This window comes from Carcharhinus amblyrhynchos, chromosome 6, assembly GCF_965287045.1.
Source record: "Carcharhinus amblyrhynchos chromosome 6, sCarAmb.v2.hapA, whole genome shotgun sequence".
NCBI classification, from domain to species: domain Eukaryota; kingdom Metazoa; phylum Chordata; class Chondrichthyes; order Carcharhiniformes; family Carcharhinidae; genus Carcharhinus; species Carcharhinus amblyrhynchos.
In genome coordinates, this window is record NC_137329.1 from 67969440 (window position 1) to 67991777 (window position 22338).

The window sequence follows — 22338 nt, forward strand, 5'->3', positions numbered from 1 at the left end:
ACAGTGGGTGGAAAACCTTCCTCCTTTTGAACTGGTATCTCCTGATATTGAGAAATTTCCCATAATGAATAACTTCTCCTGCTAATCTTATAAACTCTATTCAGGTTATCAGAAGTTTGCTTTTTTGACTTGGGTGAATCGAAGCCCAATTCCTTCAGCTTTTGCTTCTAGCGCAGTTATTAACAGACTTCCCACGGGCTTGGCCAGAGAATACTTCCACAGTGCTAAGATGAAGAACTACATACCTTATTCAGCAAAGAGGATAGAAAGGAGATCAGGAAATGGGTTATCAAAGTTACCTCCAATATATGCAGAAATCTGTCCTCAGCGGGAAGGTGCGTTGCTTGCAGTATTCTCCAAATATGCTGAGTCTCATCTAGGGATACTTCTAGAAGGTCTCCCACCATCATCAGCTCCTCCAACTGAACCTTTGCACTGTGCGATAGCTCAAGGACTGGGGGCTCCAAGCTACGTGGCACCAATGGTGTTTTACGTGGCTGTTTCCGTGGAGTTCCAGTACCTGGGAGAATATACACATTTTATATATATTATTGATTATGTATACTATACATAGATATATATCTTAACAAAACCAATAGAATAGTTACAATGGGAACTTAACCTATTATAGGTTGGGATAGAATAGCATAAAGAACAGAAAGGAGGAAGAGTTTCTAAACTATGTTCAGAAGATTTTTCTGTTTGTTTCCAGTCTAATGAGCAAGGAATTAAACTAGATTTGGTTCTAGGGGATCAGATGGGCTACATGGATCAAGTTACAGTGGGGGAACATTTCAGGGACGGTACTGTAAAAGGATGCAAATGCACTGGAAGTAGTTCAGACAAGGTTTACTAGACTAATACCTGGAATGGGTTGCCTAATGAGGAGAAGTTGGACAGGCTAGGCTGGAGTTTAGAAGGTAACTTAATTGAAGCATAAAAGATCCTGAAGGGTTGTGACAGGGCTGATGTGGAGAGGATGTTTCCTCTTTTTAGGGGGCATTAGGGGCAACTATTGAAAAATAAGGAGTTGTTCATTTAGGATAGGGATGAAGAGAAATCTTTTCTTTCAGAAGGTTGTGATTGTTTAGAATTCTCTTTCTCAAAAGGTGGTGGAAGCAGAGAATATTGATAAGGCAGAGGTGGGTAGATTCTTGATAAGCAAGGGAATGAAAAGTAATAACCTTTGAGTAGGTGGGTAGGAGGGAATTTGGAATTGAGGTTACAATCAGGTCTGCCATGAACTCATTGAATGGCAGAGCAGGTTTGAGGGCTGAGTAGCCTCCTCCTGCTCCGAATTCATGTTTGTGATCATAGTATCAGGTTTAAGAGGGGGAAGGCCAATTTCAAAAGAATGAGAATGGATCATGTCTGAATAAATTAAAACCCATCTTTGCCAGGCAAAACTATAACCGAACAATGGGCTGCCTTTAAGCTGATAGCTCTGGTATAGAGTGGTAGGGCAAGCAAAGCCTTGATTGACCGAAGGGATAGAAAGATGAAGCAGATAAGGAGTGTGTATGACAGATGTCAAGTTCATAAATCAAGTAAGTGCCAGGCAGAATGTAAAATAATTCAGAGGGGAAGTGAAGAAAAGAATAAAAGCAATAGAGAGAGAGTGTGAGAATAGACTGTCAGTCAACATCAAAGGGAACCCAAATGTCTTCTGTCGGCAAATAAATAGTAAAAGGTTGATAAAAAGAGAGGTAGTGCCTATTAGGAACATAAGAAATAGGAGAAGTCGGTCATTCGGTCCCTTGAGCCTGCTCTGTCGGTCAACTACATCATAGCTGATCATCTATCTCTATACTACTTTCCTACACTATCATCATAACTCTTGATGCCTAGAAATCTATCGATCTTGATCTTGAACGTGACTCATGACTGAGCCTCAATATCCTTCTGAGGTAGAGAATTCCAAAGATAGATGCCTCTAATTCTGAGACTTTGTCCCCTGGTCATATGCCTTCCAGCCAGGGGCAACATCCTATCCACATCGACCTTTTTGAGCCCTGGACGAATTTTCCATGCCTGAATGAGATCACCTCTTGGTCTTCTAAACTGTAGAGAGTTTAGACCCAGTCTCCTCAATTGCTCCTCATAAAATAATCCTAGGAATTAGTCTGTTGCACTTCCTTCCTTGGGTAAGGAGACCAAAACTGTAGACAACACTCTAGATCTGGTCTCATCATGGCTACATATAATTGCAGCAAGACATCTTTACTCCTGCAGTCAAATCCCCATGTTACAAATCCCCTTGCAAAATTAGGGACAAAAAGAGTATTTATGGGCGGAGGCACAGGCAGGTACTAAAGGATTACTTCACATCTATATTTACCAAGAAAGAAAATACTGCCAAAGTTACAATATTGCACTCCAAACTTATGGGAAACAAGAACAGCATATAAAATAGAAGCAGAAGTTGGCTATTTGGCCTCTTGAGCTTACCTGCCATTCAACATGATCGTGAGTGGTATATTTGTGTTGTGTTCCATATGCCCACCTACCTTTGATTCCCTTGCCCAGCAAGAATTAATCTACCACCGTCTTAAATATATTCAGTGACTCTTCCACACTTTTCTGAGGCAGAGAGTTCCAAAGTTGCACAACCTGCAGAGAAATTAATTTTCACCTCTACCCAAAAAGAGATACTTCTAATTTTAAAACTCCCTAATTCTGACTTACCACAAGAGGAAACATCCTTTCGATGTCCACTTGTCAATACTGTTCAGAATCTCATTGTCCCAGATGATTGACCCTCTACTTGAACATCCCCCACAACGATGGCATTGCTGCAACCGCCGCAGTACTCAATGCTGACAACAGCCAGTTTGCAGATGCAATTTTACAACTCATCCACGACCAAAATGTCTTCACCTTCAACAACCAGTTCTTCATCCAGACACATGGAACAGCCATGGGGACCAAATTCACACCTCAATATGCCAACATCTTCATGCACAGCTTTGAACAAGACTTCTTCACCACACAGGACCTTCAAGCGATGTTATACACTAGATACACTGATGACATTTTCTTTCTTTGGACTCATGGCGAACAGTCATTGAAACAACTATATGAGGACATCAACAAGTTCCATCCCACCATCAGACTCACCATGGACTATTCTCTGGAATCGGTTACATTCTTGGACACACGCATCTCCATTAAGGACGGTCACCTCAGCACCTCACTGTACCGCAAGCCCACGGATAACCTCACAAAGCTCCACTTCTCCAGCTTCCACCCTAAACACGTTAAAAAAGCCATCCCCTATAGACAAGCCCTCCGTATACACAGGACCTGCTCAGATGAGGAGGATCGCAACTGATGCCTCCAGACGCGGAAAGGTGCCCTCATAAGAGGATATGGCGCATGACTCATTGATCGACAGTTCTGACGCGCCACAGGTGAAGACTGCACCAACCTCCTCAGAAGACAAACACAGGACATGGTGGACAGACTACCCTTTGTTGTCCAGTACTTCCCCGGAGCAGAGAGGCTACAACATCTTCTCCGGAGTCTTCAACATCTCATTGGTGAAGACAAACATCTTGCCAAGGCCATCCCCACACCCCTACTTCTTGCCTTCAAACAACCGCACAACCTCAAACAGACCACTGTCCACAGCAAACTACCCAGCCTTCAGGAGAACAACGACCACGACACCACACAACCCTGCCACAGCAACCTCTGTAAGATGTGCCGGATCATCAACATGGATGCCATCATCTCACGTGAGAACACCATCCACTAGGTACGCGGTACATACTCTTGCAACTTGGCCAACGTTCTCTACCTGATACGCTGCAGGAAAGGATGTCCCGAGGCTTGGTACATTGGGGAGACTGTGCAGACATTACGACAACGGATGAATGAACACCGCTTGACAATCACCAGGCAAGACTGTTCTCTTCCTGTTGGGGAACACTTCAGCGGTCATGGGCATTCGGCCTCTGATCTTCGGGTAAGCGTTCTCCAAGGCAGTCTTCATGACACATGACATTGCAGAGTCACTGAGCACAGACTGAGAGCCAAGTTCCGCACACGAGGATGGCCTCAACTGAGATCTTGGGTTCATGTCACACTATCTGTAACCCCCACAACTTGCCTGGACTTGCAAAATCTCACTAACTTTCCTATCTGGAAACAATGCACATCCTTTTAACCTGTGCTTAAAGCTCTTTCCACTCACATTGTCTGTACCTTTAAGAATTGATTAGCTGTAAAGACTCACATTCCAATCATTATGCATGTAAATTGAGTTTATGTCTTTGTGCCCTGTTTGTGATCAGAACTCCCAGCCACCTGACGAGGAACAACGTATTCCGAAAGTTTGGGGCGTTTGCTACAAATAAACTTGTTGGACTTTAAGCTGGTGTTGTAAGATTTTTAACTACAGCATAACATCCTTACTCTAAAAAAAACAAAATACAGAGATGCAGAAATCGGAAATAAAACAGAAATTGCTTGTTTACTGAACTTATCCAGCATTTTCTATTTTCATTATTCGTACTTTTTGTTCAATTCCTCGTGTAGTAAACGACAACATTTGATTAGCCTTCTTAATTACATACTGCACCTACATACTAATATTTTGTGCCTCTCGTGCGACAATACCTAGATCCCTCTGCACTTCAGAATTCTGTACTCATTCTCCATTTGCACAGTATTTCGCCTTTGTATTCTTATCAAAGTGAACAACTTCATATTTACCCACATTATATTCCATCTGCCAGATTTATGCCTACTTATTCAAACCTATCTTCAAACTCTGTATGTCTTCCTCACAATGTACTTTCCTTCACATCTCTTATCACCTGCAAATTTAAATATTGTGCCTTCACTCCCCTCATCAAAGTCACCAATATAAATTGTAAGAATTTGAAGCTGCATTACAGAATATTGTAGGATTCCAATCATATCCTGCCAATCATATTTTGTTTTCTGCCAGTCAGTCAATCTTCAATCCAGTCTAATATGTTACCCTGTACATTATGAGTTTTTATTTTTTTTTGCAATAACCTTTGATGTGTCACCTTATCAAATGCTTTCTGGAAATTCAAGTATAGTATGAAGGTAGCAATGGAACGGTGTGTTTCTGAATGGAGGGCTGTGACAAGTGGTGTTCATGATGTGGAGATACCAGCGTTTGTAATATATTTTTATATATATATATATATATATATATATAAATAAATGATTTGGAGGAAAATGTAACTGGATTGATTAGTAAATTTGTGAACAACACAAAGGTTGATGGGTTTACAGACAGCGATGAGGACCATCAGAGCATACAGCAGGATATAGGTCAGTTGGAAACTTGGGCAGACAAATGGCAGATGGAGTTAAATCCGGACAATTGTGAGGTATTTGGTAGGAAGAATGGTAGGAAGGACTATTACTTACGTGGCGAAAAACTGCAGCAGGCGACGGTGCAGAGGGACCTCGGGGTCCTTGTGCATGAGTCGCAAAAACCCAGCCTGCAGGTGCAGCAGGTGGTCAGGAAGGCGAATGGGATGCTGGCCTTCATAGCGAGGGGGATTGAATATAAAAGTAGGGAGGTCTTGCTGCAGCTGTATAGGGCATTGGTGAGGCCGCAGCTGGAGTACTGTGTGCAGTTTTGGGCGCCGCACCTGCGCAAGGATATTTTGGCCTTGGAGGGAGTGCAGAGGAGGTTTACTAGGCTGATACCGGAGTTGAGGGGGTTGAGCTATGAGGAGAGGCTGAATAAACTAGGCTTGTACTCGTTAGAGTTTAGAAGAATGAGGGGAGATCTCATTGAGACGTATAAGATGATGAATGGGATGGATAGGATAGAGGTGGAAAGACTCTTCCCGCTCAAAAAAGACAGTAGGACTAGGGGGCACAGCCTCAAGATAAAGGGGGGGCAGTTCAGAACGGAGTTGAGGAGGAACTTCTTCACTCAAAGGGTGGTGAATCTCTGGAATTCTCTGCCCGTTGAAGTGGTGGAGGCTGCCTCGCTAAATATTTTTAAGAAGCGGGTTGATGGGTTTTTGATAAGAGAGGGGATTAAGGGTTATGGGGAGAGGGCGGGAAAGTGGAACTGAGCCACGACAGATCAGCCATGATCTTATTGAATGGCGGGGCAGGCTCGAAGGGCCAGATGGCCTACTCCTGCTCCTATTTCTTATGTTCTTATGTTCTTATGTATTGCATTTTGGAAGGTCTAATACAGATAGGAAATACACAGTAATTGGCAGAACCCTTAGGAGTATTGATAGACAAAGGGATCTGGGTGTACAGGTACACAGGTCACTGAAAGTGACAACGCAGATGGACAAGGTAGTCAAGGAGGCATACGGCACGCTTGCCTTCATCGGCTGTGGTATTAAGTTTAAAAATGGGAAGTCATGTTGCAGCTTTATAGAACCTTAGTTAGGCCGCACTTGGAATATAGTGTTCAATTCTGGTTGCCACACTACCTGAAGCATGTGGAGGCTTTGGAGAGTGTACAGAAAAGATTTACCAGGATATTGCCTGCTATGGAGGCCATTAGCTATGAGGAATCATTGGAGAAACTTGGTTTGTTCTCACTTGAGCGACTGAGGTTGAGGGGTGACCTGATAGAAGTCTACAAGATTATGAGAGGCATGGACAGAGTGGATAGTCAGAAGCTTTTTCCCACGATGGAAGAGTCAGTAACTAGGGGGTATAAGTTTAAGGTACGAGGGGCAAGGTTTAGAAGAGATGTATGAAGCAGATTTTGTACACAGAGAGCGCTCGGTGCCTTGAACTCGTTGTCGGGGAGATAATGGAAGCAGATACGGTAGTGAGTTTTAATGGACATCTTGACAAGTACATGAACGAGATGGGAATAGAGAGATATGGCCCCCGGAAGGGTGGGGGTTTTAGTTATGTCGGGCAGCATGGTCGGCGCAGGCTTGGAGGGCTGAAGGGCCTGTTCCTGTGCTGTAATTTTCTTCGTTCTTTGCGTGTCCCCTGGCTTCCCTTTGTCTATGCAAGTGATATTCTCTCATGATTTCCCTTTCATAAAAACACGCCGAATCTTCCCAATTACGTAGAACTAGTTTAAATACCCAGTTACAACCTCTTTAATGATTGATTCTAATATCTTCCCCATGACAGATGTCAAGCTAACTGGCCTATAATTTCCTATTTTCTGCCTCCCTTCTTGAATAGAGGGGTTATATTTATCACTTTCCAGTCTGATGGAACCTTTCCAGAATTTAGCGACTTCTGGAAAATTAGCACCACCACATCTACTATACCATGCACCACCTCTATTAAGACCCTAGGGTGAAGTCCATTAGCCCCTGGGGATTTGTCAGCTTGCAGCTCCATCAGTATCACTTCCCTAGTGATTATAATTTCACCACGCTCCTCTCTCCATTCCACCTCCTGATTTCCAGTTATTACAGGAATGGTCAAGGTGAAGACTGAAGTAAAATGTCTATTAATTTCATCTGCTATTTCCTTATTATCTAAACAAGCTCCCCATTCTCATGCCCCAGAAGACCAACACTCACCTTATTTACTATTTTCCTTTTTAAATACTGGTAGAAAAAACGAAGAACAAGAACAAAGTACAGGAACAGATCCTTTGGCCCTCCAAGCCTGTGCTGATCATGATGCCCTAACTAAATTAAAAGGAAACCTTCGGCCCTTACTCAGACCATATCCCTCTATTTTCCTCCTTATTCATGCACCCATCCAGATGTCTCTAATGTGCCTGCTTCCATCACCTCCTCTGGCACCGCAGTTGAGGCACCCATTATTTTCTGTGTGAAAAACTTCCCCCTGGTAATTGACACTTCCACCCTTGGAAAAAGCTTCTGATTGTCCACCCTTACGCCTTTCATAATTTTGTAGGCCTCTATCAAGTCTCCCCTCAGCCTCTGTCTTTCCAGTGAAAACGATCCTAGTATATTCAACCTCTCCTCACAGCCCATACCCTCGAGACCAATCAACATGCTGGTGAATCTTCTTTGCACTCTCTCTCAAGCTTCCACATGTTTCTGGTAGTGTGATGACCAGAACAGCACAAAATCCTCCAAATGCAGCCTAAGCAAGGTTTTACATAGCTGCAACATGATTTCCCAACTCTTGTACTCAATGCCCTGGCTGATGAAGTCAAGCATGCCATATGACTTCTTAATTACCTTGGCATTTGTGTTGCCACTTTTAGGGAATTGTGGACCTACATGCCTCAATCCGTCTGTACATTAATGTTCCTAAGAGTTCTGCCAGTTAAGTATAATTCACACCTAAATTTGAACCTCCAAAATGCATCACCTTGCATTTGGCTGGATTAAACTCCATTTGCCATTTCTGTGCCCACATTTCCAGTGTATCGTTATCTTGTTCTGTCCTCTGACAATCCTAGCAACTCCACCAATCTTCATGTCATCTGCAAACTTACTAATTGCTTGTTATCTGTCTTTACTTTCCCAGCGAGCTTCCTCCTACATAGAACATAGAGCACTACAGCACAAACAGGCCCTTCGGCCCACAAGTTGCACCGATCATATCCATGCCTACCAGTCCATAGAACTATCTGTAACTCCCAATAACTAGAGGCAAACTCGCTGGGGTCTTTTAAAAGACTTCTGGATGAGTATATGGAATTTAATGACGTTGGGAGTTACAGATAGTTCTATGGCTTGGTAGGTACAGATGTGATCGGCGGAACTTGTGGGCCGAAGGGCCTCTTTGTGCTGTAGTGTTCTATGTTCTAATCCCATTAAATCCCATGTACTCATCCAGAAGTCTTTTAAAATACCCAGCGAGTTTGCCTCTACCACCACCGACAGCAACCGATTCCACTCACTCACCACCCTCTGAGTGAAAAACTTACCCCTGACATCTCCTCTGTACTTGCTCCCCAGCACCTTAAACCTGTGTCCTCTCTTAGTGACCATTTCAGCCCTGGGAAATAGCCTCTGAGAATCCACCCTATTTATTCCTCTCAACATTTTGTAAACCTCTATCAGGCGGCCTCTCAACCTTCGTCTCTCCAGGGAGAAGAGACCGAGCTCCCTCAACTTAAGGCATGCCTCCCAATCCAGGCAACATCCTTGTAAATCTCCTCTGCACCCTCTCAATAGCTTCCACATCCTTCCTGTAGTGAGGTGACCAGAACTGTGCACAGTACTCCAAGTGGGGTCTGACAAGGGTCTTATAAAGTTGCAGAATTACCTCCCAACTCCGAAACTCAATCCCTCGATTAATGAAGGCCAGCACACCATACGCCTTCTTGACCACATCCTCCACTTGCGAGGCTGGTTTAAGAGTCCTATGGACCCGGACCCCAAGATCCTTCTGCTCCTCAACACTGCTAAGACTCCTACCCTTGATATCGTACTCCTTCATCCCATTGGTCCTGCCAAAATGGACCACTACATATTTGTCTGCGTTGAAGTCCATCTGCCACTTCTCCGCACAGTCTTGCATCCTATCTATGTCACACTGCAACTTCTGACATCCCTCCAGATTATCCACAGCACCACCAACCTTTGTATCGTCAGCGAACTTAACTAACGGATCCCTCCACTTCCTCATCCAGGTCATTTATGAAAATGACAAACAGCAAGGGTCCTAGAACAGATCCCTGGGGCACTCCACTGGTGACCGTCCTCCATGCAGAAAAAGACCCATCCACAACCACTCTCTGCCTTCTGCAGGCAAGCCAGTTCTGGATCCCATGCCCTCTCACCTTCTCAAGAAGTCTTGCATGGGGGACCTTATCAAATACCTTGCTGAAGTCCACGTAAACCACATCCACCGCTCTTCCTTCGTCAATGTGTTCAGTCACATTTTCAAAGAACTCAACTAGGCTCATAAGGCACAACCTGCCCTTGACAATGCTGTGCTGACTATTTCTGTTTCTGATCATACCAAACCGTATTCTCTTGTGTTCTAATCTCCTTCTCCTGGTTAACTTTTAGTCATTCTCTCCTGCTCTTTATATTCTGATCAATCATCTGACCTGCCACTCATCTTTGCGCAGTTATTTTCCTTTTCCTTAAGTTTGATGCTTTCCTTAAATTCTTTAGTTACCGTTGACTGGTTTGAGGTTAACACCACTGTAATGGAATCTGTCACTGAATTTGAACGTAAGAAACAGCAGCATAATTGAGCCTGCTCTGCTGTTCAGTACAATCATGGTCGATCTCCCAATGTCTCAGAAAAATTGTTGCTGGATAAAATCATTAAATCAGCGAATCTGGACTGTTCTACGTATGTGCACATGATGGAATTAAGCCAACAATATCTATGATGGCTCAACCACATTTTCCTTTTTAAATACTGGTAGAAAAAACGAGAGCAAAGTACAGGAACAGATCCTTCGGCCCTCCAAGCCTGTGCTGATCATGATGCCCTAACTAAATTAAAAGAAAACCTTCTGCCCTTACCCAGACCATATCCCTCTATTTTCTTCCCTATTCATGCACCCATCCAGATGCCTCTAATGTGCCTGCTTCCACCACCTCCTCTGGCAGTGCAGTTGAGGCACCCACTATTCTCTGTGTGGAAAAACTGCCCCCCCCCCACTTGTAATTGACACTTCCACCCTTGGAAAAAGCTTCTGATTGTCCACCCTTATGCCTTTCGTAATTTTGTAGGCCTCTATAATTTTGTAATGCCTGTATATAAAAGAATGAACTGGCTACTGGACCATGATCTGCTGAATGTCCATACTTTTGCTGCAAGCAAGATACAAAGATGATGACTATCAATATAGGCTGATAGCTAGGACCTAGCGGATCATTCTTCAGAGGGGCATCAGAAGAGACAAGGAGAAATGGAAAGCTTAGTTGGCTGTAAAGAGGGCTTAGAAAGAAGAGGCTAGCGAATCCTGCAACTTGGAACCATTGGGTCGTGGGTAGAGAGGTGGACTGGTGGTGTTGAGATGGCGGCGCGGGCTCGTTGGGCTGAAGGGCCTGTTTCCCGGGCTGATTTTGTTCTTTGTTATCATGATAGAATGGGGCTCGAGACACACTGTTTAGTGTTTAACACTGAATTGACCACCAAGGCACAAACTATTCTCTCATAACACAGAAGGCTGCCAGAGTAAAATGGAGAGGTACAACTAGACTTACAAATAAGTTATCTGTGAACATCCTCACTTCTGACTTTTATGATGGAAAGATGATCTTTGGTAAAGCAGCTGAAGACAGTTGAGCTTAAGACACTACTCTGAGGAATTCCTTCTGTGATGTTCTGGAGCTGAAACGATTGACGTCTAACTGCCACAACCATCTTTCTTTGTACCAGGTCTGACTCCAACCGGTCAAGAATTTTCCCCAATTCCCACTGACTCGTTTTTCTAGGGCTCCTTTGATGCCACACTCAGTCAAATGCTGCCTTGATGTCAAGGGCAGTCACTCTCACCTTATCTCTAATATTCAGCTCTTTTGTCCATGTTTGAACCAGGCCGTAATGAGGTTAGGAGCTGAATGATCCCTTCATCACTTTACAGATGATCGAGAGCAGACTGATGGGACAGTAATTAACCAGATTGGATTTGTTCTGTTTTTGTGCACAGGACATACCTGGGCATTTTTCCAGTGCTGGGTAGATGCCAGTGTTGTAGCTGTACCAGAAGAGCTTGACAAGGGGCATGGTAAGTTCTGGAGCACAAGTCTTCAGGACGATTGCTGAAACGTCAGAACCCACTGCCTCTTCAGTATCCAGCATCTTCAGCTGTTTCTTGATATCACATGGAGTGAATTGAATTGGCTGAAATCTATAATGCTGGGAACCGCTGGAGGAGGCCAAGATGGATCAGCCACTTGGCACTTGTGGCTGAAGATTGCTGTGAACCCTTCAACTTTAACTTGTGCACTGATGTGCTGGGCTCCTCCAGCATTCATTATGGGGACATTTGTGGAGTCTCCTCCACTTGTGAATTGTTTACTTATCCATCACCATTCACAACTGGTTGTGACAGGACTGAAGAGTTTAGATCTGACCCACTGATTGTGGAATTGCTTATCTCTATTACCTGCTGCTAATGCTGTTTGGCATGCAAGTGTCTAGCTTCACCAGGTTGACATCTCATTTTTAGGTATACCTGGTGTTGCTCTTGGCATGCCCTCAGGCACTCTTCACTGAACCAGGGGTGATCCCATAGCTTGATGGTAATAGTATAGTGGGGGCAGGCCAGGAATTATAGAATCCTTACAGTGCAGAAGACCATTTGGCCCATCAAGCCTGCACTGACAAGAATCCCACGAAGGCCCTATCCCTTTAACCCCACATATTTACCCCATGAATCCCCCTAACACTAAGGGACAATTTAGCACGGCCAGTCAACCAAACCCACACATCTTTGGAGGTTAGACTGTGGTTGAGTACAATCCTGCTGCTGCTGATGGTCCACAGCACCTCATGGATGCCCAAACTTGACTTGCTACATCTGTTCGAAGTCTATCTCACAATGGAGGGTATCCTGAATGTGATTCATAGAAGGCCTACAGTGCAGAAGGAGCCCATTAGGCCCACTGAGTCAGCACAGACTCTTTGATAGATTATCTTATCCAGGCCCTATCCTCCTGCCGATCCCTGCAAGCCCACATGTTTACTATGGCTAATCCATCAAGCCTCCACATCTTGGAACACTAAGAGGCAATTTACTATGGCCAAACCACCTAACCTGCACATCTTTGGATTGTAGGAAGAAACTGGTGCATCTGGAGAGAACATGCAAACTTCACAAAGACCAAAGACTGCAACTGAACCCAGGTCTCTGGTGCTGGGAGGCACAGTACTAGCCACTGCACCATCCTCAGTCCCAAAGTTGGGACTTTGTCTCCACAAAGATCATGCAATGGTCACTTCTTCTGATACTATCACAGATAGATGCATCTGTCACAGGCTGGTTGGTGAGAATGAGGTCAAGTATGTTTTTTCCCTTCCTGCTGGTTCCCTCACCACCTGCCCTATCCCAGGCTAGCAACTGTGTCTTTAGGACTTGGCTAGTTTGAGCTGTGGTGTTACTCATAAGCCATTCTTTGTGATGGACATTGAAGCCCGTTGGCACCCCCAGTGCTTCCTGCAAGTGGTGTTCAACATGGAGGTGCACTAATTCATCAGCTGAGGGGGGAACTGTACGTGGTGATCGATAGGTTTCTTTGTCCATGTTTGACCTGGTACCATGAGATTATATGGAGTCCAGAGTCAATGTTGAGGCCTGTCAGGGCAGTTTCCTCCTGACTTTATAACATTGTGTTACCACTTCTGCTGGGTCTAGCCTGGTGGTGAGACAGGACATACCTAGGGTCGTTGATGGGGGTGTCTAGGACTTAGTCTGTAAGTATGATTCCGTAAGTATGACTACTTGCTTGAACAGTCTGCAAGACAGCCAATTTCCGCATAGCCCCCAGGTATTAGTAAGGAGGACTTTGCAAGGTTTACAGGGCTGGGTTTGCCATTGTCATTTCCAGTGCCTAGGTCGAAGCTGGCTGGTTTGTATGGTTTCATTCCTTTGTGTTTTCTTTGTAGTGGTTGAAAACAACCAAGTGGCATGCGAGGCAATTTCAAAGGACATTTAAGTGTCAGCCACATTGCTACGGATCTGGAATCACATGTCAGCCAGACTAGGTAAGGACAGCAGGTTGCCCTTCCTAAAGGACATTCATGAACCAGATGGGTTTTTACAACAATTGACAATGTTTTCATGATATTCATTAGATTTTTAATTCCAGGTGTTTTACTGAGTTTACATTTCATCATTTGCCATGGTGGGATTTGAATGCAGGTTCCATGGGTCTCTGGATTTGTGTAGCGCTTTGGAAGTTTGGAAGGCCTTAGGTGCAAAATGCATGCATGCCTTTTCAAAGCCAGTGTCCTGACTGTGAGGACCACAGGAAAACTGTATTTTCTCCTGCACACTACTTTCAAGTGCTGGCCTGGTTTGTAAATCCTAAAAAAAAATCACCGGCTTGGAAGGTCCACATCCACTGGAAGAAATCTGCTAAGGAATTAGGGACATTCTACATAAACATAAGAACATAAGAAATAGGAGCAGGAGTAGGCCATCTAGCCCTTCGAGCCTGCCCCGCCATTCAACAAGATCATGGCTGATCTGAAGTGGCTCAGTTCCACTTTCCCGCTTTCTCCCCATAACCCTTAATCCCTTGCCTACCAAAAACCTATCTACCCGCGTCTTAAATATATTTAGCGAGGTAGCCTCAACGACTTCAATGGGCAGAGAATTCCAGAGATTCACCACCTCCTCAACTCCGTTCTAAACTCCACTCCGTCCGCACCGCTCCCCCCCCCCCCCCCCCCCCAATATTCTTGAGGCTGTGCCCTCTAGTCCTGCTGTCCTTTCTGAGTGGGAAGAACCTCTCCACCTCTACCCTATCCATCCCTTTCATCATCTTACACATCTCAATGAGATCTCCCCTCATCCTTCTAAACTCTAACGAGTACAAGCCCAGTCTATTCAGCCTCTCCTCATAGCTCAACCCCCTCAACTCCGGTATCAGCCTAATGAACCTCCTCTGCACTCCCTCCAAGGCCAAAATATCCTTGCGCAGGTGAGGCAACCAAAACTGCACACAGTACTCCAGCTGCGGCCTCACCAGTGCCCTGTACAGTTGCAGCAAGACCTCCCTAGTTTTATATTCAATCCCCCTCGCTATGAAGGCCAGCATCCCATTTGCCTTCCTGACCACCTGTTGCACCTGTAGGCTGTGTTTTTGCGACTCATGCACAAGGACCCCCAGGTCCCTCTGCACCGTAGCATGCTGCAGCTTTTCGCCCTGTAAGTAGTAGTCCTTCCTACCACTATTCCTACCAAAGTGGATAACCTCACACTTGCCAACATTAAATTCCATCTGCCAGGTCCTCGCCCACACGCTCAGCCTATCTAGATCCCTCTGCAGACTTTCCACACCCTCCACACAATTTGCCATTCCACTTATCTTTGTGTCATCAGCAAATTGACACCTTACACTCGGTTCCCTCCTCCAGATCATCTATATAAATGGTAAATAGCTGAGGCCCCAGCACCAATCCCTGGGGCACTCCACTAGTCACCAACCGCCAATCCGAATAGCACCCATTGACACCCACTCTCTGCCTCCTATTTGACAGCCAATCCCCTATCCACGCTAACACCCTACCCCCAACTCCATGCCCCCTAACCTTTTGTGCGGCACCTTATCAAACGCCTTCTGAAAATCGAGAAACACCACATCCACCGGTTCCCCTCTATCCACCGCACTAGACACATCCTCATAGAATTCCAGTAAATTCGTCAGACACAACTTCCCCTTAACGAAACCGTGCTGCGTCTGCTCTATCAAACAATTCTTCTCACGATGCCTCGCTATTTTCTCCTTGATTACATTTTTCCTACAACAGATGTTAAACTAACAGCCTATAATTCCCTGCCTTTTGCCTGCTACCCTTTTTAAATAGCAGCGTAACATTAGCCGTTTTCCAATCTTCCGGCACTTCCCCGGAATCCAGTGAGGTTTGGAAAATAATCACCAAGGCATCCACTATCACCTCCGCCATTTCCTTCAGAACCCTTGGATGCATTCCATCCGGTCCTGGGGACTTGTCCACCATCAATCCCTCTAGTAACAATGATCTCATTCAGGCCCTCCACTCCTACCATCTTTCCATCGTTAACACCCGGCAAACTATTCGCGTCCTTCTCCATGACAACCGAAGCAAAAAAGTTATTCAAGGCCTCAGCCATTTCCTCATCCCCCACCACTAAATCCCCCCTCTCATCCTCTAAGGGTCCAACATTCACCCTAGCCAGCCTTCTGCTTTTTATATATTTATAAAAACTCTTACTATCCTTTTTTATATTTAGCGCTAGCCTAGCTTCATAGTTTATCCCTTCTTTCTTTATCAACTTTTTCATCATTCTTTGTTGATATTTAAACCTCTCCCAATTCTCTTCTCGCCTACTACTCTTAACCACTCTAAACATATCAGCTTTTAACTTAATACTCTATCTCCTTCGTTATCCACGGCTGATTATCTCTCCTCCTACGATCCTTTTTTACCATCGGAATAAATTTCTGCTGAGCACCAAGAAAGATCTCCTTAAAGGTCCTCCACAGTTCCTCAGCAGACCTACCTCCCAATCTGCGCTCCCAATCTACATTCGCCAGTTCCTCTCTCATCTTATCGTACTCCCCTCTGTTCAAAGGACACAGGTCCAGGATCCTACTTTCTCCTCCTCCATCTGCATCAGAAACTTCACCATACAATGATCACTCTTCCCAAGAGGATCCTTCACCACAAGGTCCCTAATTCTACCTGCTTCATTACATAACACCAGATCTAAGATAGCTCGCTCCGTCGTTGGCTCCGACACACACTGTTCAAGGAAACTATCCCGGCAGCATTCCAAGAACTCGTCCTCAAGCCCACCACGTCCAACATGGGTCGACCAATCAATATGTAGATTGAAATCCCCCATAATTATCGCCGTACCATTCCTGCACGCAGTATTTATTTGCGCGTTTATAGCCCGCCCCACCTCCAGGTCATTATTTGGGGGCCTATAGACGACACCCACCAGAGTCTTCCTCCCCTTGCTGTTGCTAATCTCCACCCACAACGATTCCACATTCTGCTCTTTGGCGCCTATATCTTCCCTTACTACCACCCTGATACTATCCTTAATCAGCAGAGCTACCCACCCCCCCTTTTTTCCTCCTGTCTATCCTTCCTAAACACTTGGATACCCCTGGACGTTCAGCTCCCAGTCTCTGTCACCCTGCAACCACGTCTCTGTAATGGCCACCAGATCATACCCATTTGTGCTTATCTGTGCCACCAGCTCATTCACTTTGTTCCAAATGCTTCGTGCATTCAGATAAAGTGTCTTCATCCCAGCCTTCACTTGGACCCTATTTGAAGGAACGCTACCAACCTTACTCATGCCCCCTACTCCCTTTATGATTGGGACATCCTTGGCCTTTTCCCGTACCTGTACCCTCTCCTTTACTTTAGACCCTGTAATTTCACCTACCCTCCCCTCCCCCCAATTAGTTTAAAGCCCTATCCACAGTCCTATTTATATGATTCGCCAGGACTCTGGTCCCAGCACGGTTCAGACCAACACCATCCCACCTGAACAGGTCCCACCTACCCCAATACTGGTGCCAATGCCCCATAAATTCAAACCCAATCCCTGAGCCACCCATTCACCTCTTTAATCCTACCTACCCTACGCCCACCTGCACGCGGTTCAGGTAGTAATCCAGAGATAACCACCTTGTCGGTTCTGCTTTTTAATTCCACTGCCAGCTTTTCATACTCCCTCTCCAGATCCTCAGTTCGCATTTTGCCTATGTCGTTGGCACCCACATGTACCACAACGACCGGATTCTCACCCTCCCACTCCAGGTTCCTCTGCAGCCCAGATGTGACATCCAGGACCCGAGCACCAGGCAGACAACACTCCCTTCTGTGCTCTTTATCATTGTGACAAAAGACAGTGTCAATACCCTTAACCACACTATCCCCAATTACCACTACATTCCTTTTTACCTTCTCTTGGTCTATGTCCTGTGTCTGCATCACTGTACCGTGTGCAGTTTGCTCACCAACCTCACAGCCCTCGTTCTTGTCCACACTGGGAGCAAGAACCTCAAACCTGTTGTGCAGATTGAGAGGCTGAGGCATTTGGTCCCCATCCTCCTTCCTCCTCTCAGCAGCCCCCTCTTGTTCCTGACCCTTAAAGTGAGCCAGTCCAAGGGGTGTGGATGTCTCTTGCACCCTATTATCAATGGCACCCTCCCCCCCGCCGATGAGCCTCAGTGTCTGAAGCTCAGAGGCCAGCTCATCTACTTTTGAGCTGGAGCTCCTCCAGCAACCAGCACTTATTGCAGACATGGTCACTGGGAGGGACCCTGGGGTCCACCAGCTCCCACATCATACAGAAACAGCACATCACATGCCCCTCCATTATTGCCCCTTAGTACTACTAAACTCAGTTTACAAGTCAAACTTACCTGGCCCTTTTCTCCCAAGCCCTTTGATCCTAAGCCCTTGCAGCTCACTCATTCTGAAACATGGTCTGGGTATCCACTCTCTAAAGTCCACTCAGAATCACCTACAAGATCACTTCTCATTCTTCTAAACTCCAATGGGTGTAGGCTCAACCTATTCAACCTTTCTTCATAAGCTAAGTCCTTCACCTCAGGAATGAGTCGAATTAACTTTCTCTAAACTGCTTCTTAAACAATTGTATCATTCTTTAAATAAGCAGACGAGAACTGTGCACAGTACTCCAGATTTCACCTCACCAAGTCGTTGAACAGCTACAGTAAAACTTCCCTTTACCAAACTTACCACGACCAATAAACACCAAAATTTCACTTGCAGAGCCTACTTTTTGTGATTTATATACCAGGACACCCAGATCCCTCCATTCCATAGAGCTCTATACTCTCCATTTAAATATCCCGCTTTTCTGTTTTACATAAGAATATAAGAAATAGGAGCAGGAGTAGGCCATCTACCCTTTGAGCCTGCCCCGCCATTCAATAAGATCATGGCTGATCTGAAGTGGATCAGTGCCACTTTCCCGCGTTCTCCCCATAACCCTTAATTCCCTTGTCTATTAGAAACCTATCTACCCTTGACTTAAATATATTCAGCGAGGTAGTCTCCACCACTTCAATGGGCAGAGAATTCCAGAGACTCACCACCCTTTGAGTGAAGAAGTTCCTCCTCAACTCTGATCTAAACTGCACCCCCCCTCTTATTTTGAGGCTGTACCCTCTAGTTCTGCTATCCTTTCTAAGCGGGAAGAATCTCTCTACCTCTACCCTATCTATCCCCTTCATTATCTTATATGTCTAAGATCCCCCCTCAGCCTTCTAAACTCTAACGAGTACAGACCCAGTCTATTCAATCTCTCTTCATAGGCTAACCCCCTCATCTCCGGTATCAGCCTAGGGAACCTTCTCTGTACTCCCTCCAAGGCCAATATTTACAGTCTGTAAATTTGGCTACAATACAGATGGTCCCTTCATCGCTGTCACACATAGGTTGTAACTGATTGAAAACCCAGCACTGATCCTTGTGGCACAAGTCACAGCTTGTCAATCTGAAAAGACCCTTGGCCTTGTGGCTAAGATCAAGTGTAGTATTGACATACTGTGCTTGGTTGAAGTCATTAGGTTACATTTTAGCTTCATTTGAAGCAATTTCTAAAAGCGACATCTTGGCCTTTTGGCTAAGATGCAAATGAGATCAAGCCTTGGAGGAGGAGCTATGCCTACCGCAATCAGCTTGGAACATGTAGATCAATCCCAAGACAGGAGGTGAGAGCCCTGTCTTGTCAGCTTAGATCTGGAATATCTCAACTTGTTGAGACTCTGAATTGGATTTGATTTGATTGAATTGGAATAAAAAAAGACCCTTTTCTCCCATCACACTGCTTCCTGTCGCTTAGCCAATCATCTATCCAAGAATCCAAAAACAAAAATCACAGCTACAACTGTCAGAATGACATTGAAAATCTGTTATGGTTTTGCTGGGAAGGGGTTTAATGAGACAGTAGCTAAAACAGAGAAAGCAGTGAGTAGCAAACAAGACTTGTTTTTCAAACAGCATGGAAGTACATAACGGTATGCTCCATTTGTCAGTATTGGGACCACTGCTTTTTTAAATTTAACAAATGATCTGGATTTTGGGATGCATGGCATAGTTTCAATGTTAACTGATGATACACAGCTCGAAAATGTGGAAGTGCAGGGAAAATAGTAGACTTCAGGATGACACGGACATAATGACAAAATGGGTAGATGCATGGCAGATGTAATAACACATCAAATGTAATGTAAACATACAGAAATGTAAAATTATGTATTTTTGAGGAAAGAGGACAGGAAATATAAACTAAATGATAACATTCCCAGGGGACTACAAGAACAGAGCTCCATGCACACAAAAAAATGCAAGATCGGAGAACAAGATGAGAAGGTTGTTAGAAAACATGCAGGATCTTTAGCTTTATAAATAGAGGCATTAAGTATCAAAGAAAAGTGGTTACAGGAAACTTACAAATCAATGGTTCTATCTCAGTTGGATTATTGTATCCAATTTTGGACAAACTTTTGAATGGAAGTCAAGACACTGGAATGGTATGAGAGATGAGGAAATTTGGTAATGTAGAGAGACTGAAGAAGCTGGGGTTGTTCTCCATGGAGCAGAGAGATTTAGGGAAGATTTAGTAAAGGTGTTTAAAATTAGGAGGTACATTTGAGTGGCTTAGGAAAAATTATTTTCACTGGTCAGTCATTACTTTGGCTGAGCCATGGAACAAGTTGGAAATAAGAATTTATTTTTACACACCAAGTCAGAGCAAATGAAATTGGAAATTTGGGATAGTAGCTATAAGAAACCTAGGGAGAGCTATTTCTATGAGTCATAGAGGTTTACAGCATGGAACAAGCCCTTCGGCCCAACTTGTCCATGCCGCACTTTTTTTTAAAACTTCTAAGCTAATCCCAATTGCCTGCTTTGGCACATCTCTCTCTATCCCCACTGCACCCATGTAACTATCTAAATGCTTTTTAAAAGACAACATTGTACCCACCACTACTACTACTACTTCTGGCAGCTTGTTCCAGACACTCACCACCCTGTGTGTGAAAAAATTGCCCCTCTGGACACTTTTGTATCTCTCCCCTCTCACCTTAAACCTATGCCCTCTAGTTTTAGACTCCCCTACCTTTGGGAAAAGATAGTGACCATCTAGCTGATCTATGCCCCTCCTTATGTTATAGACCTCTATAAGATCACTCCTCAGCCTCCTATGCTGAGGAAAAAATCCCAGTCTATCCAGCCTCTCCTTATAACCCAATCCATCAAGTCCCAGTAGCATCCTAGTAAATCATTTTTGCACTGTTTCTAGTTTAATAATCTCCTTTCTATAATAGGGTGACCAGAATTGCACACAGTGTTCCAAATGTGGCCTTACCAATGTTTTGTACCACTTCAACAAGACACTCCAACTCCTGTAATCAATGTTCTGACTAAGGAAACCAAGCATGTCGAATGCCTTCACCACTCTGTCCACCTGTGACTCCACTTTCAAGGAGCTATGAACATGTACCCCTAGATCTCACTGTTCTCTAACTCTCCCTAACACCCTACCATTAACTAAGTCCTGCCCTGGTTCAATCTACCAAAATGCATCACCTCGCATTTATCTAAATTAAACTCTATGTGCCATTCGTTAGCCCACTTGATCAAGATCCCGATGCAACTAGAGATAACTTTCTTCACTGTTCATTATGCCACCAATCTTATGGTCATCTGCAAATTTACTAACCATGCCTCCCATATTCTTATCCAAATCATTGATATAAATAACAAATAACAGTGAACCCAGCACCGATCCCTAAGGCACACTGCTGGTCACAGGCTCCAGTTTGAAAAACAACCCACTACAACCACTCTCTGGCTTCTGTCAAGAAGCCAATTTTGTATCCATTTGGCTACCTCACCCTGGATCCCGTAAGATTTAACGTTATGCAACAACTACCATGTGTTACTGTATCAAAGGCCTTGCTAAAGTCTCTGTAGACAACATCAACTGCACTACCCTCATCTACCGTCTTGGTTACCCCTTCAAAAACTCAATCAAATTTGTGAGACATGATTTTCCACTCACAAAGCCACGCTGACTGTCCCTAATCCCCACAGAACAATTGTTCCTCTGTATCCACTCTATTGATTCCCTTAATTATTGTTAACACTTAGATTAGATCAACACTCAATCTTCTGTATTCAACGGAAATCAAACCAGGTTTATTCAATCATCATCAAAATTTTTTTTTGAAAGATCATAAAGAATGCTCTCTAAATGGCGAAAAATGGTGAAATAAGAAGATCCAAAGAGAATTGGATTATTAAAATGTTATGGAGAAAATAATCAAATAGATTAATGGTTTTTATTTCTAGGCGATTGGAATAGAAGCAGTCAAAATCATACTTCACCTATACAAGGCTATGGAGCATTGTGAGCTGTTTTAGAAACCACATTTTAGGAAGGATTTCTTGGCCTTGAGTGCAAATTGGATTCATCAGAATGGCGCCTAGGCTCTAAAAGATTACATTACAAGGGGACAGAATACAAACTAGGGCTGTATTCCCTGGAATTTAGAAGGCTAAGGAGTGATTTGATTGAAGTTTTCAAGGTATAAAAGAGAACAAATAGAGCAGATAGAGGATTTCTGCAGATTGGGGAGCACTGGATTAGGGAAGCATATTCTAAAAATTAGAGGCAGACAATTTGGGAGTAAAATTAGGGAATGCTTCTATTTATAAAAGTAACAGAAGTTTGGAACTCTTCTGCAAACA

General features: G+C 44.3%; 1 protein-coding gene across 1 annotated transcript in view; it reads right to left on the minus strand.

The window, feature by feature from the left end:
• Positions 1–22338, minus strand: part of kdm5a (lysine demethylase 5A) — a 278206-nt gene that overhangs the window by 13239 nt on the left and 242629 nt on the right. The window contains exon 26 of the mRNA XM_080190586.1: positions 300–520. Within this exon, the coding sequence (XP_080046712.1) occupies positions 300–520 (221 nt within the window). The remainder of the gene's footprint in view (positions 1–299; positions 521–22338) is intronic.